At 44.0% G+C, this 18,720-nt stretch overlaps 2 protein-coding genes across 4 annotated transcripts in view; one reads left to right on the forward strand and one right to left on the reverse strand.

The window, feature by feature from the left end:
* The window catches only part of PROSER1 (proline and serine rich 1), a 68,125-nt gene extending 58,067 nt beyond the window's left edge, over positions 1–10,058 (reverse strand). The window contains exons 1-3 of one of the 2 annotated variants that reach the window (XM_008160426.3): positions 9,389–10,058; positions 6,364–6,429; positions 2,557–2,625 (exon numbers count right to left, since the gene is read on the reverse strand). In XM_008160426.3, coding sequence (XP_008158648.1) covers positions 2,557–2,625; positions 6,364–6,429; positions 9,389–9,433 — 180 coding nt within the window. In that variant the 5' untranslated portion in view covers positions 9,434–10,058. The remainder of the gene's footprint in view (positions 1–2,556; positions 2,626–6,363; positions 6,430–9,388) is intronic. The other variant, XM_054720363.1, reaches the window with a different exon arrangement.
* The window catches only part of NHLRC3 (NHL repeat containing 3), a 32,281-nt gene continuing 23,598 nt past the window's right edge, over positions 10,038–18,720 (forward strand). Inside the window, exons 1-3 of one of the 2 annotated variants that reach the window (XM_054720364.1) lie at positions 10,038–10,835; positions 11,656–11,808; positions 12,012–12,159. In XM_054720364.1, coding sequence (XP_054576339.1) covers positions 10,752–10,835; positions 11,656–11,808; positions 12,012–12,159 — 385 coding nt within the window. In that variant the 5' untranslated portion in view covers positions 10,038–10,751. The remainder of the gene's footprint in view (positions 10,836–11,655; positions 11,809–12,011; positions 12,160–18,720) is intronic. The other variant, XM_054720365.1, reaches the window with a different exon arrangement.

Genomic DNA, 18,720 nt, shown 5'->3' on the forward strand with positions numbered 1-18,720 from the left:
AATATTTTTATTCATGTACCACCAAAAGAATTTGTATGTTTTTAAATTGACATCTAAAAAATTACCAGAAGTGTAAATATTTGTAAAAGATTGATTTCCTTATTTATAAGTTTACTAGAGGCCCAGTGCACGAATTCGTGCACAGGCAGGGTCCCTTGGCCTGGCCAGAGATCAAGGCCTATGGGGGCGGGGGGGGGGGGGTAGCTGGCTGGAGGAGGACCGTGGGAGGTTGTCTGTGGGAGCGCACTGACCACCAGGGGGCAGCTCCTGCATTGAGCGCCTGCCCCCTGGTGGTCAATACATGTCATGGCGACTGGTCGAGCGGTCGTTCTGGTGGTTCCAGTCATTCAGTCACAACGGTCGCTTAGGCTTTTATATGTATTAGAGACCCGGTGCACGAAATTCATGCACTCGGGGTGAGAGGGAGTCCCCTCAGCCCGGATTGCAAGTGGGCACAGGCCAGGCCGAGGGACCCCACCGGAGCACAATCAGGGCCAGGAAGGGACTCAGGAGGTTGGCCAGCCAGGGAGGGACTGCGGGAGGGCTCCAAGGTGTGTCCAGTCTGTCTCGCTCAGTCCCGATCAGCCGGACCCCAGCAGCAAGCTAACCTACCAGTTGGAGCATCTGCCCCCTGGTGGTCAGTGCATGTAATAGTGAGCAGTTGAGCGGCCTTAACATATGATTACCATATTATGGTTTGATTGGTTGAATGGCCAACTAGAAGCCTGGACACTTAGCATATTAGGCTTTTGTTATATAGGATAGATTATATATTTGTAAAAAATCTTGGAACTCATATATGAAAATGTATTATGTAACCTATTTGTCAAAGTCAGTCTTTCAGACTTTGTCAGAAAAGGTTGGGCTTAATTTAATTCAAATAAATTAATTAAGTTGTGTCTGTGCTAACCTTCTCACCTCTGGTTTTTAATTCTAAGGTAAGCAAATAGGCAAGCAGGCCTCAGAGCTATGTCATGAGTTTGTTAGCTTGATAAAATAAGCAAGGTCCCCGACAGTATTTCTTACAGAAGCTCTTGCTTTGCTCTCCCTCTCAGGAGGTTGCACTGTCTCTTTGGCCCTTGGGGAAAGATCTTCATCCCTAGATGATGGGTGGCTGGGTGAAATAACCACTTTTTGGTAAGGCAGAAAAAAAACAATTGTTAAAAAGAAGAAGCACTAACAGACTCAGACACTTTCTTAGGCAAATTAGTTTAGGAAGTTAAGAATCTATAGATTTCCTTAAAGCTACCTATGCCTGATACTCTACAAAAAACTTTCTATATAGCTGAACTGGAGGCCCAATGCAAGAAATTTGTGCAAGAGTAGGCCTTCCCAATGGACGCAAAACTCTGGGGGGTGAGGGCATGTATGGGTGTGTGTGTGGGGGGGGGGGCAATGGTAAGACATGTACACATACAATACCTCAATAAAAAAAATATGTCAAAAAAACAACAACAAACAAACTTCAACTTACTGACACTAGGTAGGAGACATTTGTAATAAACCATAGTATAGAAAAAAAAAAAAAAGAGTAGGCCTTCCTTCCCCTGGCTGCTGACACCGGCTTCCCTCTGGCACCCAGGAGCTGGGCTTCCCTCCAGCATCTGGGACCTGGGCTTCCCTCTGGCCGCCAGCAGGCACTCAGGACCTGGGCTCCCCTCGCAGCCCCAGCTTCTTGTGGAAGGTTGTCCAGCCTAATTAGCATATTACGCTTTTATTATTAAAGATGTTGTCTAAATTTAGATGCCTCTGTTAATCTAGGCTGTAGAACTGTGCAGTCCACACAATAGACATTAGGCATCTGTGTCTGTTTATAAATTAAAATTAATTAAAAAAATATATAGTTCCTCAGACAGCCTAGCCAGATTTTAAGTACTCCAAAAAACATGTAGCCAGTGGTTATTATATTAGACTAGAGGCCCGGTGCATGAATTTGTGCAAAGGTGGGGTCCTGTCAGCATGCCCCAATGGGGGTTGATCGGGGCCGGGCCGGAAGGGGGAAGGGGAAGCGGGAGGTTGGCCGGCCGGCCCCGCCCCCAATCGGGGTGGTGGGGGCCGATCAGGGGTTGGGTTGGTGGGGAGGGAGGGGCCGCAGGAGGTTGGGGTGCTCATTGAGGCCCTGATCAGGCAGGTTGGCCACCGCATTGTGCGTCATAGCAATCGGTCGTTCCATCGTTCTGGTTGCTTGGCTTTTATATACATAGACTAGTGGCCCAATGCACAAAATTTGTGCAGGGGGGGGGGGGGGGGAGTACCTCAGCCCAGCCTGCAGGGGACCCCTTGGGGGATGTCCGATTGTGGGATCTGGCTTAAACCGGCAGTCGGACATTCCTCTTGCAATCTGGGATGCAAAGGGTTAATAGTACAGTATACATAATTTAAATTTATACTGAGAAGCTTTAATTTTTAAGTTATTTTGAATAATAAAAGTAAACTACAGTTTAGGATCGGTTTTTAAAAATACAAACAAATTACAACTTGAGATGAATTATAGAAAATTAGGGGAGAATCCAAAATATTTAAATTCTATATTCTAAGGAAAAATAAGTTACTTACATGTTGTAATGCTTTCATTGCTTTCAACTGAGGCTCAGCCCAGGAGAAGTACCTCAGTAATTCAACCACCTGAAAGTAAATAAGTAATTTAGCTCTAATGAAATGTGTTTGCAAAAATTTCTGCAAGGTTTATTTCAGTATTTTGAATTACTATACAAAATGTTCTGCTGGGCCCAGATGATGAGGGGTAAGCATGGCACCAGAGTTTAGACTGTGTTAATAGAGTAACCACATGCAGCTACTTAAATTCACATAAACTGAAATAAAATCAAATAAAAAATTAAGTTCTTTATTGGTACAAGACATATTTTAAAGTGCTCAATAACCATATGAAGCTGGTAGCTTCCATAATGGATAGTAAAGACAGAGAACTTTCCCATCATTGTAGAAAGTCTTATACAGCACTGGTTTAGAAATAAAGAACAATATAAGATACTAGAGGCCCAATGAACGAAATTTGTGCAAGGGGCTCAGCCCCCAGCTGCCAAGGCAGCAGGGGGCATCTGCCTATGCCTTGGCCCCCGCCTGCCTGCCTCCACCCACCTCTGCCTCTGCCTCAGGGGCTGAGGGCCACTGCCTCGGACTCTGCCTCGGCCCCAGCCCATAGCAGCTTGGTCCTGAAGGACGTCCGGTCCAATTAACATATTACGCTTTTATTATTATAGATAGGAAAACTAAAATACATAAAGAAAAGGAAGGTTGGAAAAGTACTAGATGGAGACAAAACGTCAACTTATGGCCCTAAGAGGTTTGGCTCAGTGGATAGAGGGTTGGCCTGCGGACTCAAGGGTCCCAGGTTTGATTCTGGTCAAGGGCATGTAGCTTGGTTGCAGGTACATCCCCAGTAAGGGGTGTGCAGGAGGCAGCTGACTGATGTTTCTCTCTCATCAATGTTTCTAACTCCCTCTCCCTTCCTCTCTATAAAAAATCAATAAAATATATATATTTTTAAAAAGTCAACTTATACATACATATCTATCCAACCAGTAGCTATGACATGCACTGACCACCAGGGGCAGATGCTCAACGCAGGAGCTGCCATGACACGCACTTGCCATTTAAAAATAAACGGCACCACAGACCTGGCGCTGACAAACCAATACTTGGCTTCCCCCGAGTGGAACACAGGCCCACCACCACCCCAGAGTGACACCCCACCAAATCACAGCCAACACTGCCAAGACCCCTTGGCGCAAAATGGGTCCACAGCCCAGCCCAGCAACGATGGCTGTGGGCGCCAGGTAATGACATCACGTAACAATGCCTGGCTTCCTCTTCCTAGCGACTAGCATCCTTGGAGTTTCTTCAGCCCAGGAACCTGACTGGCTTTATAGCCAGGTGCAAACATTTTACAGTTTAACCAAATGTTTGTGAAGCATTTTCCGGTGCCTCATCTTATTTGATCCTCACAGATGTCCTGGAGTAGGTAGATAGGAGACTCAGTAGAATCCTATTTTCTTTTCATTAGCAAGACACAAATAGCGATATTAAAACATTTCTTCTAATTAATTTCCTTTCAATGTGCACGAATCTGTGCACTGGGACACTAGTAAAGATATATTATGAATGGAAATATTTAAAAATTTAATGGAGATCAGTCTTAGTCAATCACAAAAGGGTATTCAATGGTGTGGTTTAGTGTAGGTCCACTATCTTCTACTCTTTTTTTTTTTTATTATTGATTTTTTACAGAGAGGAAGAGAGAGGGATAGAGAGTTAGAAACATCGATGAGAGAGAAACATCGATCAGCTGCCTCTTGCACACCCCCTACTGGGGATGTGCCCGCAACCAAGGTACATGCCTTTGACCGGAATCGAACCTGGGACCCTTGAGTCCGCAGGCCGACGCTCTATCCACTGAGCTAACCCGGTTTCGGCTATCTTCTACTCTTTTACTTGAATCTGGAAGGCATAATATTCATATTTATATCACAGATCTATTCCCTAAAAAATGTAAGAATCACCAGGAATACTCCAGCAGCTTCTAAATGGGAGATCATTTTGAGGTAGGCTCTCACACCCACCATCACTAGTGAATTTCAAACAAATGAGGGTGATATTGTGAGATAGCGAGCAAGAAGTGAGCAAGGCATCAAGTTCAGAATATTACAGTCTCTATATGGTCACTACAACCCTGGTTAAATGCCCCAAGACACTCTGCGGGGGGTAAGGGGAAAGAACTCAGAAAGAGAGGGTAATAAAATCTGGGTTAATGAATTATATTATTATGAGTTCCTAAAAATATATTATGGTCTCAATGTGGTATGAATAGAAGAATAAAAATATTTTTTACTCCTTATAAAGAGATACAAAAATAGAAAATAATTTGTTGAGAGTGTATTATATGTCTTTACTTTATAGGAATGTTTATACTATATAGTAAGTACTACCTGGCACTTTACCAGTCATAAAACTATACGTATCATGTCTGATATTGGAAGAAAAATCTTTACTATACAAAGTAGCCTTAGAAAGTGGCTTAATAAAATTTTCAATGACTTTAGCAAAGTGGAATAACTACTAAGAGAAGTTTTCTACAAACACTCATTAAATAGGCAGCAACACAAGCAAGTCATAAAGTAGCTTTTTAGAATTTAGGAGGCAAAACTTCTAAGGCTTAAGCTTCAAGCTTCACGCTTTGAACATCTTAAGAAACAGATGAAAAGTTGGAACATTTACTAACTCAATCTATAGATACTACATACATTGTCTACCTTATTTATGTTCTTATCCTTTCCCACAACCGTTCTCCAGATGTACATTTCTATTTTTGCCCTAGTTTTCTATCAAGTATTTTCTAAATGTTCCTCAGGAATCTGGCCTTTCAATGTACATGTGTGTATATACATGCATACATATTTTTTAAAATTAGCAAACTCTCCCTAAAGTTAGGTAAAAGATTTTCACTAAACTATCATTGGTCTTCTGGCAGTTATAGAAATTACTTATATTTCACCACTTATTCAAGTTTGCTTTTAAAATATGCAGTAAATTTTGCAATTAACTTAAAAATACTACCCAAACGAGTATATTTATGACTAGAAGTTTATAAATTTACTAGAGGCCCGTTGCATGAAGAGATTCGTGCAATAGGCCTTCCTTCCCTTGGCTTCCAGCACCGGTTTTCCTCCGGCACCCGGGATCCAGGCCTTTGCTCCAGCCGGAGTCTGCCATCTTCGTCTTTGCTGCAGACTCAGGCCGGAGTCTGCCATCTTCATCTTTGCTGCAGACTCAGGCCGGAGTCTGCCATCTTCATCTTTGCTGCAGACTCAGGCTGGAGTCTGCCATCTTCATCTTCGCTGCAGCACTCTGCTCCTGGTAGATCCCTTCGTCCTGCCCCCGCAACTCCCTCTCATAGCAGGTGTCCTGCCCCGCCTGGCCACTCCGCGCCTGGAGCAGCTGGGCACTGCCATCTTTGGCCTTCTAATTTGCATACTCACTCTGATAGGCTGTGGGCATAGTGGAGGTACGGTCAACTTACATGTTTGTCTACTATTAGGTAAGATGTATGATATTGTGTCCAGAATGACAAATACTTTGAACTGATTTTTTTAAACACTGCATTTTAAAATCATGTTAGCATATTGTGGTGAAAGAGGGCATGTTTATAAAATACCCCAGCTATAAATTCAGTAAAGTTTTCTGCTAAAAGTGAAAGCTTCTGAAATTCCTAAATAAATATAGCAACAAAATAAAAGCAATTCTGACTTGACCAGCAGGGAAATAGACATTAACCAGAACATCAGGTAAAAAAAAAAGAAAAAGGAAGAAAGAAAAAGACATTTGATTAAACAAATAGAGGAATACCTGTTCACTAGAGAAATATCCATGAACATATTCAATTGCTTTTAATTTGTATTCTGTCAAAACGGCCTAAGAAAAAGAAAAACAGCATTATTATATGTAAACAGAATAGTAATATGTATACAGCAAAAATACCTAAGCTACTCAAACAGTGGAAATCTTCAGCCCAGCATGCAGAGTCTGCTAAAGTCACTGTGGTGACATGACAGTCTATCTTTCCAGGTTCCATGCTTCAAGGGATACACTGAGACAGTAGGGAAACTTTCTGGGCCTCCCTACTGACTCCTACAAAAAAAGGAACTATAACAGATAGAATTTGACATTAATAGAAATTACACATAGAATTTATGTACTAGTAAATGTAATTAAATTTTCTAAACATCCCAAATTCAACTAAGTTGTCATTTTTAAGAAAATTAAATGTATCAGATATTACCCAGCCATTAATTATTTATTCAGTACCTATTATGTCAAGGCTCTCAATCTTTCTATGGGGATATGAGAACCCAAGGAGCTAGAAGGTTCTGAATTCAATCTATGCACCTGCCAAAAACGGGCACTGTGGCCTTTGAGCGGAATTGTAATTACCCGGAGCACCTCCTTACCCATAAAATGGAATAGCATTCACTACCCACGTCAGAGTTATGATTAAAATAGTCAATAATAGATGACATATAATAGGTATTCAGCACGTGATGGTTCCTATCCTCACATGGCATCTATCAATGGGAAATTCAGAGGGAAGTCTGGTGGCCTTGACCAGCATTATCTAGAGCTGATTGAAATCAGGTATGCTCTCTTTGTGAGTATTTTCAGTTTATAGATGAAAACACTAGATTACCATAATTTGGTAACTATTAGTCATTAAAAATCAACTAATCCCTCTGCTTTCACTATAAAACAATGGTATTTGTACTTTCCGCATTATCTTTTTGCTAGTAGGAAATACTATGGCCAATCAAGTAAGAAAAACATCCAGGGTCTAATTTTTATTGAAATGGGGAGGGATAGAAATGGCATTCTTGATAATGTATTCTTGTGAGTTTGGTTATCATTATCATTACTGAACACAGTCAAAAGCAAGTTTCTGGACAAAATCATAGATTGTGCTGATGCCAAGACATGTCTCAATTCTTTCACCAGTGCCCGGGAGGCACAACAGCAGAGCACTCTGGAGTCAGACTGCCTTCATTTGAATGCTGGACCACAACACCCTTCCTCCCTCCCCCCTTCCCATCTGGATAGCTGTGCTAACTAGTTAACCACACAAAGACTAGGTTTGCCATCTGTAAAATGAAGAGCATAGTACCTACACCTCATGGATTGTTAGCAGGATCAAGTCAAATAGTGCATACAGCGCATGAAGAAAGTGATTAAAACAGGCTTACACAGCAAGTACTCAGAGTATTATTTTTTCTTTTTGAAGAGCAAATTCAACATTGCCTTTCCCCCTACTATCTTTCTCTTATCTTTCTCTTTCCTAATGTCTTTGTACATGCCTTTCTCTCTTACTGACAGTAGTCACAGTCATTATTACCTATAAACCTAAGGTGACACTCAGGAAGAGATTACCTGGTTTAAACTGACTTACATTTACAAAGTCTGAGAGTAACTTTTGCACTCGGATGTCGAGTGTGACTCGACACGGTTAGCATTAGAATAAAGGAATCGAGAAAAAAGCAAGCGAGTGCAAAGGGTTAAAAAACCAATAGTAATTCTCATATTTAGATATGCCTATATTTTTATCCCATTTTAATAGACTAAGACAATCCTGTTGCATCTAATTATTTGGCATAGACAGCAAAAGACATTTTGATTGCAAAACAGAAATAATGACTTAAGTTGCTATCTTGTGTGAACAAGATTTTCATCTTTGAGAAACTTGTTATTCCCTCATTAGTATTTACTGTGTGATCTTTAGGAGGGAGAGAATATGCAAAGTAACACCCTATAGTTTCCAACAGTAGAAATCTACCGGTCTACCTCAATGCATCAATTATTTTCTAATAAACAATAGTTAAATACCAGCTCATGAACAAATTGTGGCAAATTCTAAATACAGAGTTAGCAAGCTGACACTTTTAATACATATCTCGTTTGGACAAACTGGGTTTGTGAAATCAGAAATTTCATTCAAAAAAGAAGATTCAATATTGCCAAATGTGTAAATTTCACCTCACATGCAAATTGGAGAAAGAAAAATGCGTTGTAAAGAATGACAAAAAACAACATTTTGCTTTATAGATAATAAATAAAACAGCATATCCACAGGCAATTTAATTAATAATGTCATAAGCTGAAACAAGTAATAAGCACCAGAGCGCACGGTAACAAATCTCTCCAAGTCAATCAGGGGTCTTGAAGGTGTGGAAAGATGGCGACCACCGCCTGGGAGTCCCAAGGAGAATGTTACAGGAAGTACCTCTCATCCTGCTTAGGCAAACTCTGGTTTCTGGGTTTGAAGTAGTTATGCTCAAGGCTAAATTTCAAATTTTTTTTTTGCTGTCTGATTCATTCTGGGAGGTGGGCTATTTACAATGGTCTCAAAAAGGAGCAAAAACTTGGAAAGCCAGAGAAAAAAGTTTTGGAATTCAAGTCATTGTAGCCCATTCCTAAGGGTATGACTTTAAACTTAGTAACACACTTTTCATCAGGGCACGAATTTTGTCCAGCCCAGGCAATACGGTGTGCCAATTCTCAGATTTTAAAGATCAGTCACGGTAATAACAACCATTAAAGGAATGTTCTACATATTTGCTCTAGCTTTCAAAGTCTTGTGTTCCTGAAAGATGAGGAAATCGGTTCAGAAAGAGTCAGTCACAGTAAACCCAAAAGGACAGCGCTATTAATTTCCGTTTGTATCTGAGATGTATCAAGGCATAAGGTCCTACACTATATATTGGTTAAAATGCCAACCAATGTTGCAATCCGAAAACCCGTATTTTGCACCATCTGCACAGTAGCTCAACGAGAATAAACCTGAGAATTCGTGGCTTATAAAAGTATTTAAAGAATAAAATGTAATTACCTTTCTAATTTCATCCAGCACCATTTCAAAGGACTTTTTGTCCATCTTGACTACTCTCTCGACGTGGTTCTAAGTTACACTTTCAATTACAAAACGTTCGTCAGCTCTGAGGTAAAAATGTTTATAGTTTTGGAGGAAAAAGACGTCAGGAGCAGGAGAAAGGATGAGAAGAGGTAGACTACTTAAAACTCCGGGGAAAATCCTGAAGATGGAGACCTACGAAGTCTTTTCATTTTTTAAAAAAGCATCAGGCTTCCCCACTTCTAACACAAAGCTTCGGGGCGCTCTGGGCAGAGCCGGGTCCTCTCGGAGCCCCGCCGAGAACCGGGCTTCGGCAGCCGGAGCGGAGCGTGGCTCCGGGCCGCGGGGAGGCCCCGCAGCCGCCTTCCTTCCGGCGCGAAGCCGCAGGGAGCGCAGTCCCCCGAGCCCGAGCCCGAGCCCGCGGGCGGCGAGGACAGGTGCGGCCTCTCCGCCCCGCGCACGCGGCCGCCGCCGGCCCTCACCACCGCCAACCCGGACGCGGGGCCCCGCCTGCGCTCATGCCCGCAGCCCCGAGGACCCTGGGTTCGCGCACCCGGGCAGCGGCGGGCGGCAGCTCTTTGTTACCAGCGGCCTCAGCTTCTGGGCGCAGCCGGCGGCCGGGGAGCCGGGGCCGCGCGGAGCGGGCCCGGGTTCGGCAGGGGGACTCCGGCACCCCGCGGGAACGGCGCGGCTGGGGCCCTGCCCGGTCCCCCTCACAGCGCCCACCGCTCGAGCGGGCCTTCGGGGGAAGCGTCGTCCGCGGGCCAACTCCAAGCGGGCCGCTACCTCAGGCCCCCGTCCGGAACGCCAGCGGAGGGTCCTCGGGTGGGAACGTAGGTATCCACAACGGATGCCTGAATTCCTCGGAACCAGATGCGGAGGACACCCTCGCACAACCCGGAAGCCATTTTTTGAGGGCCACACCCTAAGTCTTGGGTTTGTGTGTGCTAGCTTCTGATTGGCCAATGTTAATCTCAAAACTGCGATGCCCTCGTCGTTACGGCAGAGATGCGGGCGCCCTCGCCTTGGCCGCCAGCAGACGTCTTCAGCGTAGGACCGCTTTCCGGAGGGGGGGCGGGGCTGGTCACTGGGTCAGCCCCGGGCACGTGACCGGAGGCGGGACGCGGGAGAGCCCCGGGAGTCCCTGACCGGGGGCTGACATTCTTTCGCCCGCGCTGTGCTCCTTTCCGGGTCTCAGACCCCAAGCACCGAGGAAGGGAGGCCGGAGGCCGGAGCCTGAGCCCGGAGGCCGGGCAGCCCCTGCGTGCTGCCGAGAACCGGCGGACCCGAGGCTGCCGGCCCCTAGCGCCGCCGACGCTCCTGGTGCGCTTCCTGTTTCGTCATGGCGAGATTCTGGCTGTGCGCGGGCGGCACCGTCTTTTTCCTTGCATTTCTGAACTTACATTCGCGCTTTTCCGGCTCTTCGGTGAGTTGAGTAGTGAAGAAGTCATGCTTGTGGTGTGGATAGCACTCTGGGAGGCGATGCTTCCCTCTGCAACGGAGCTGGTGCTCTAGCTTGTCTCAAACGGGGTGTGGGTGAGCGGAACCCCGAGGTGTTGTCTTGTGTCTTAGTTTCCAGATGTCTGTACAGAGGGTTCCTGACTTGGGATTTTTCTGCTGTGGGACAGTGCGGAGGCGGTACCCTTCAGTAGACACCACTTCCACGGGCCAGCACTGTGCAAGCCGGCTGGCCTCCCCTGAGGCTGGACAGTTCTCAGCCACGCGGTCGGGAAGACAAACAGTGGGTGCTGTACACTGTTGTCAGCTTTTGTGGGGGGGCGGGGGGTGGATATTGTATTTTCGGATCCCATCATGTTTATAAACACTCTGTGTCTTCTGCTTCTGATGAGAAGAGAAAGGCTTCGTGAGATGAAACCCAAGATAATTGCCCAACTATGGGATAATGCGTGTTCTGAGCACATTTAAAGTAGGCTAGGTTATGAGCGATAGGCTACGTGTAGTAATGGTTTTAAAAAGTAGGATGGACTTACCGGGATGTAAATCGAGGAGCATCTATATATGGTGCATTCCCTTCTTTCCCACCTACCACTACAGCCTCAAAGACTTGACAGATTTGTATTTTGGTCGACTTGGTCTTTAAATGTATAAGACCATTCCTTCCCACACATTTATGACTTCTGTGGTAGAGGTGTCAAGGTATGCTTAGAAAGTAAGCTTTTTTTTTTTTTTTTTGCTTTTTCAACCTAGATTGTAAATTGAATCTTCATCTTCTGATTTTATTTAAGGTTTTAAGAGAGTTTATTTTTCAAATTTCGTGGAGAACTGAGGAAATTCTTTACAGGCTGGATGTGGGTTGGCCTAAACATTCAGAGTACTTTACTGGAGCAACATTTTGTGTTGCAGTTGACTCCCTGAATGGACTGCTTTACATAGCCCAAGTAAGTAAAATTGGGATTTAGAAAAAAAAAAAAAATACATGAATACAAAGGGAGCAACAGCCTGTTTTACTGTACTAAGTCATATATGCTTATAAATGTTAACATTATTTGATTAACCTTTACTTTTTGTTTCTTTCTGCCAAAATAAACATTACTTCCTTAAAACTGACTTTATCTAAGCAATTATTTTTGTATACCTTCAGAGAGGGGATAACATCCAAAAAGTACTAGTGTTCACAGAGGATGGATATTTCCTACGAGCTTGGAATTACACAGTTGACACACCTCATGGTATGTTTGCAGCCAGTACACTGTATGAACAATCCATTTGGATCACGGATGTAGGAAATGGTATGTGTACTAGCATCTATTAAATTCGCTTGTTAAAAATTATATCTTTGCCCATGTTCTTTTCTTTTTAATCCCCACTGGAGGATATTTTTCCATTGATTTTTTAGAGAGAGTGGAAAAGAGAGGGAAAGACAGAGAGAAATATTGTTGTGAGAGAAACACATTCATTGGTGGCCTCCTGCATCAGCCGACCAGGGCCCAGGTCAGAGAGGAGCCTGCAACAAAGGTACATGCCCTTGACTGGGATCGAACCTGGGACTCTTCGATATGCAGGCCATCGCTCTATGCACTGAGCCAAACTGGCTAGGGCACTTTGCCCATGTTCTTGTTTGCACGTTTTAAAATCAGAGTTGCCGAATCTAATCATGAAATCACGTATTATAAAAATATATTGTACTTCCGTAGAATTAAGACATTTAACAAAGAGGCTATCATTATTATGATCTTTCCTTTAACTTTATAGGAGCCTTTTTAAAATGTATATTTTATTTTTTTCAATTGAAGTTTACTTTTAGTATTATTTTGTATTGATATCAGGTGTACAGCATAGTGATTAGACAATCATATATGTTAAAAATTGTTCATCCTGATATTTCCAGGACCCACCTGGCACTGTACATAGTCATCGCAGTATTATTGACTATTTTCCCTCTGCTGTACTTTACATCCCCGTGACTATTCTGTAACTACCAATTTGTACTTCTTAATTCCTTCACTTCTTTAACCCAGACCCCCAATCCCTGTCCTTTTTAGAAAACACCAGTTCAGTCTCTGTGTCTATGAGTCTGTTTCAAGTTTTGTTTCTTCCTTTATTTTGTTCTTTAGATTCCACATAAAGTGAAATCATATGGTATCTGTCTTTCTCTCATTGACTTATTTCATTGTGCATAATACCCTCCATATCCATTCATGCTGTTGCAAATGGTAGGATTTCACTCTTTTTTATGGCCCAGTAATATTTCATTATATATATATATATATATCTCACAGCTTTTCTTTTTTTTTCTATATATTTTTATTGATTTCAGAGAGGAACGGAGAGCATGAGAGAGAGAGAGAAACATCAATGATAAGAGAGAATCATCGATCAGCTGCCTCCTGCACACCCTACACTGGGGATCAAGCCTGCAACCCTGGGCTTGTGCCCTGACCTGCAATCAAAAAGTGATCTCCTGGTTCATACGTCAGTGCTCAACCACTGAGCAACACCAGCCAGTCATGCACCATAGCTTTTTTATCCACTAGTCTATTGATGAGCATGTGGGTGGTTTTCATATCTTTCATATTGTAAGTAACACTGCAGTTAACATAGGGATGCATATATTTTTTTTTAAATTAGTGTTTTGGGTTTCTTTGGATAAATAACCACAAGTAGAATCACTGGGTCATAAGATAGTTCAATATTTAATTTTTTCAGGAACCTCCATACTGTTTTCTATAGTGGCTGAATCAATCTTCATTCCCACCAACAGTGCATGAGGGATCCCTTTTCTCCACAACCTCACTAACACTTGTTTGTTAACTTATTTATGATAGCTACTCTAATGGGTGTGAGGCAATAACTTGTGGTTTTAATTTATATTTCTTTGATGATTAGTGACTTTGACCATCTTCTCATATGTGTATTGCCATCTGTCTGTCCTCTTTGGAGATGTGTCTGTTCAGTTCCTCTACCCATTTTTTAATTGGATTGTTTCCTTGGTGTGGAGTAGTATGAGTTATTGATAAAATTTGGATATTAACCCATATTGGCTTTATCATTGGCGAATATCTTCCATTCAAGGTTGTCTTTTTTTTTTCTTGGTGGTTTCTGTTGGTCTGCAAGAACTTTTTATTTTGATGTAGTCCAAGCATGTCAAACTCACGGCCTGTGGGCTGCATGAGGCCCACAATGAAATATTTTTGCAGCCCAGTCAATATAACGGTATGTAAGAAACATTTTAATAAAAATTTTGTAGCCCGGCCGGTGTGGCTCAGTGGGTAGAACGTCGGCCTGCGGACTGAAGGGTCCCGGGTTCGATTCCCGGTCAAGGGCATGTACCTGGGTTGCGGGCTCGATCCCCAGTGGGGGGCGTGCAGGAGGCAGCCGGTCCATGATTCTCTTTCATCATTGATGTTTCTCTCTCTTTCTCTCTCTCCCTTCCTCTCTGAAATCAATAAAAAAATATATATATTAAAAAAAAATTTGTAACAATTTTTACAACATCCTGTTATACATAATTATTAATAACGAACTACAACGTTCACTAATGATTGATTACTATAATCGTGTTGCATTCAGCACCTTACGGGCAGGCGCACCATTTCTCTCCACTAATACTAGCAGCGAGTATTTTAGCAGCCCATTGCCACGACATTAGTCTTGTACTAACATGTTTGGTGTGCGCAACAGGAAATACTTCGCTTTCGGAAAATAGGAAAAATGGGTTTATTTGCGTTATCTTATTTGTTCAGTTATTCAGCGTCTGGTAAATTAATATTCAAGAAAAAAATATTAATTTTTATTAAAATGTTCTATTATTTTATATTAACGATTACTCATTTATTTCAGCCCTTTGTATTCAGCATGTCTCTATAGAAATAAACATATTTTTAATGGATTAATATTTTTATTGTATTTTATGAACATGGAAAAATATTTATTGGCCTTTTACTGTAATAAACAACATTCAATATACTAATTTTCAACTGCCCACCTGCCTGTCTGCCTGATCTCCCCTAACTGTCCCCCTTGCCAGCCTGATTACCCCTAACCGCCTCTGCCTGCCAGCCTGACCACCCCCAAATGCCCCCTCGCTGGCCTGGTCGCTCCCAACTGCTCCCCCCCTGCCAGCCTGTTTGCCCCCAACTGCCCCCCCACCCTGCCGACCTGGTTGCCACCAACTACCCTCCTGCTGGCCTGGTTGCCCTTAACTGCCCCCCTCTGCTGGCCTGGTCACCCCTCACTGCGCCCCATGCTGGCCTGGTTGCCCCCACGCAGCCTGCTGTTCGGTTGTTTGGTTGCCCCCAACAGTCGCCCTCTGCCAGCCTGGTCACTCCTAACTGCCACCCCAGACCAGCTTGGTCGCCCCCAACTGCCCTCCTGCTGACTGGTTACCCCTCACTGCCCCCCTCTGCCGGCCTGGTTGCCACCAACTGCCCCCCGCCCCTGCCAGCCTGGTTGCCCCACGCAGTCTGCTGTTCAGTTGTTATTTTAACTGTGATGGCATCCCAGACAATTTGCATAGTCCTCTATTAGTATAGATGGGTCTTGTTTTCTTATCCATTCAGTCATCCTATATATATATTTTATAATTTAATAAAACTTTATTGTTCAAATTATTATAATAGTTTCTCCTTTCCCCCCCCCCCCCCATAGCTCCCCTCCTCCCGGTTCCCTCTGCTCTTACCTCCCCCCCACTGTCCTCATCCATAGGTGTACACTTTTTGTCCAGTCTCTTCCTGCACCCCCCCATAACACTTCCCCCCTGAGAATTATCAGTCCACTCCCTTTCTATGCCCCTGATTCTATTATATTCACCAGTTTATTCTGTTCCTCAGATTTTTAATTCACCTAATTTTTGGGTTCACTTGTTGATAGATATGTATTTGTTGTTCATAATTTTTATCTTTACTTTTTTCTTCTTCCTCTGCTTAAAGAATACCTTTCAGCATTTCATATAATGCTGGTTTGGTGGTGGTGAACTCCTTTAGCTTGTTCTTATCTGTGAAGCTCTTTATCTGACCTTCCATTCTGAATGATAACTTTGCTGGGTAGAGTAATCTTGGTTGTAGGTTCTTGTTATTCATCACTTTGAATATTTCTTGCCTCTTGGTTCTTACACATATTGTTGAATTTGTCTTCCAATCTTTTCAGCTTCCTTATGACCATTTCTCTGAATTCTTTCTCTGACATATTGCTTGTCTCCATTTCATTTACTTCCTTTCTTGGTGATTCCTCTTTTCCTTTTGTATGCAGGCTGTTTCTTTGTCTCCCCATGATCTTTTCTCTCAGGGTGTTGGTTATGTAGCTCTCTCTCTCCTGCGTTGACTTAAAGGCAGAAAATACCAAACAACAGGATACAACGCACAGGGCACCAAACACAAATGTATTCATGATGCTAATAACCCCAAATAAAGATGACCACCAGAAAAAAGAGAACTACAGGATAGAAAAAGAGTACAAAATGATATTGAGAAAAGGAAAGAGAAAAGAAAGTGAAGGAAAAATACATATATATGTATATGGGGAGAAAAGTCCAATAAAACAACAACTAATCCAAAAAATGCAAACAGCAAACACCCAGAGATGAATGCAAACAATAAATAACAACTAATCCAAAAATGCAAACAACAAACACCCAGATGAATCTGAGGAGGCAGAGCTTTCTCTAGGCAATATATGACCTTTCCATCCACGGATTGGCTCACCAGCTGTGTTTAATTTGCCAGTTCCGGGTGGGTGTTATTCGATTCAGCTCTTGCTTCTATCTGCTCTTTGAGAAGGCGCAGGGCCCATCCACGTATTTAGCACCGCTTTGTCTCCCGTGGACAGTTTTTTGAGGTGCCCATGTCCGGGGAGGCAGGAGTCCCAGTGTTCATGGGTTTGCAGCTGAAGCAGCTGGTCCCTGGGCATTGTGGTTGTAGGGTCCCGGGAGGTATCTGAGGTCTCCCCAGTTGAAGGTAAGGCTAGGCTTCCGATCACAGCTATTTTCCCCTTCAAGATGGCACGGTCTCTGCTGCAGAGCCACCCACTCCGGGAGAGATTTCAGCAGCAGTAGAGCCTTCCCGGCCAGGGGAGCCTGGTCCACCAGTCCCCAACAGTCCTGTGGAATATAGCTTTTCCTCTCTCACAAATACAGACGCTCCCTGCATGTCCATGCACTCTTCTCTTGTTCTCTCACACACTATCTTGCAGCATGCCGTCCCATCGGCAGCCATCTTGGATCTTCCATTTTGAGTTTATTCTTGTTTATGGTATAAGTTCATGGTCAAATTTCATTTTTTTGTATGCATCTGTCCAGTTGTCCCATCACCATTTATTGAAGAGACTGTCTTTACTCCATTGTATGCTCTTGCCTCCTTTGTCAAATATTAATTGAGCATAATGGCTTAGGTCAATTTCTGGGATCTCTGTTCTGTTCCATTGATTTGTATATCTGTTCTTGTGCCATTACCAGGCTATTTTGAGTACAGTGGCTTTGTAGTATAACTTGATATCTGGTCTTGTGATCCCTCCATTTTCTTCTTTCTCAAGATTACAGTGGCTATTTGGGGGTCTCTTTTGGTTCCATATTATGTGTTCTAGATCTTTGAAGTATGCCGTTGATATTTTAATAGGGTTTACATTGAATGTATAGATTTCTTTGGGTAGTAGGACCATTTTAATGATGTTGAGTCTACCAATCCATGAACACAGTATATTCTTCCACTGGTTTATATCTTACTCTATCTCTTTTTTTCACTGTCGTGTAGGTTTACGAGTATGGGTCATTTACCTCCTTTGTTAAGTTTATTTCTAAATATCTTAATATTATTTTGTTGTTGCAGTGGGAAATGGAATTGTTTTTTTAGTTCCTCTTTCTGATAATTCATTATTGCTGTATAAAAATGGCATCAAGAAAACTAAAAGGGGAGAAACCAAGATGGCGGCATAGGTGAAACACCTAACCTGCAGCCGGGCACAACAATTTCAAAGGCACAACTAGAGGTCAGAACGGACATCGTCCAGAACCACAGGAGAGCTGGCGGACTGAAATGCCCACAGCTGGGGGGAAGGAGAGGGCCACGGGGACAATCGGGGGAGCCGTAAAAGCCTGAGGTATGGAGAAACTGGAGGAGACACGAGCGCGCGCGCCTGCGGGGAGGATGGAGCCGGAGAGGAGGGGGCGGCTGACGGCCTGGCCGGCGTTCACTGGCAGGAAGGAGATAAAGGCTCCGGAGTGCGCTAAGCGCCGGCTCCGACTGCACTGAGCGCCAGTTCCGGGCGAAACCCTGGGAAGCCAGGCGCAGGCTGGGGGAATGAATCTGGGCTGTGGGGCGCAGGCACAGAGGAGCGGGGGAAGGCAGAGCTCCAGAGGCGCGCACGGGAAGGGGCGCAAAGGACGGACTGTTGCCTGCGCCACTGAACTGCCCTAGCGGGAAGGAGACATAAGCTCAGGACCGTGCTGAACCCCAGTTCCGACTGCACTGAACCCCAGTTCCGGGCGAAACCCTGGGAAGCCAGGCGCACGCTGGGGGAATGAATTTGGGCTGTGGTGGCGGAGGCACAGAGAAGCGGCGGCTCCAGACGTGCGCACTGGAAGGTGCGCAGAGGACGGACTTTTGCCTGCGCCACTGGGTGGCCCTGCTGGGAAGAAGACAGGGACGCCAGACTGCGCTGAGACCCAGTTCCAACTGCACTGAAACCCAGTTCCAGGCGAGAATCTGGGAGTCCAGATTCATTAGGGGAGGGACTGGACTGTTTGGCAGTGGGCGAAATTCCAGGGCGCGTTTCTCTCAGAGGTGTTTGCAAGGAATACAGAGGGACACAGACACAGGAGCCTCATAGGGCGGGGCTGACAGGAAGCCAAGGTTGTAGGC

Source organism: Eptesicus fuscus, chromosome 8, assembly GCF_027574615.1.
Source record: "Eptesicus fuscus isolate TK198812 chromosome 8, DD_ASM_mEF_20220401, whole genome shotgun sequence".
In the NCBI taxonomy this organism is placed as follows: domain Eukaryota; kingdom Metazoa; phylum Chordata; class Mammalia; order Chiroptera; family Vespertilionidae; genus Eptesicus; species Eptesicus fuscus.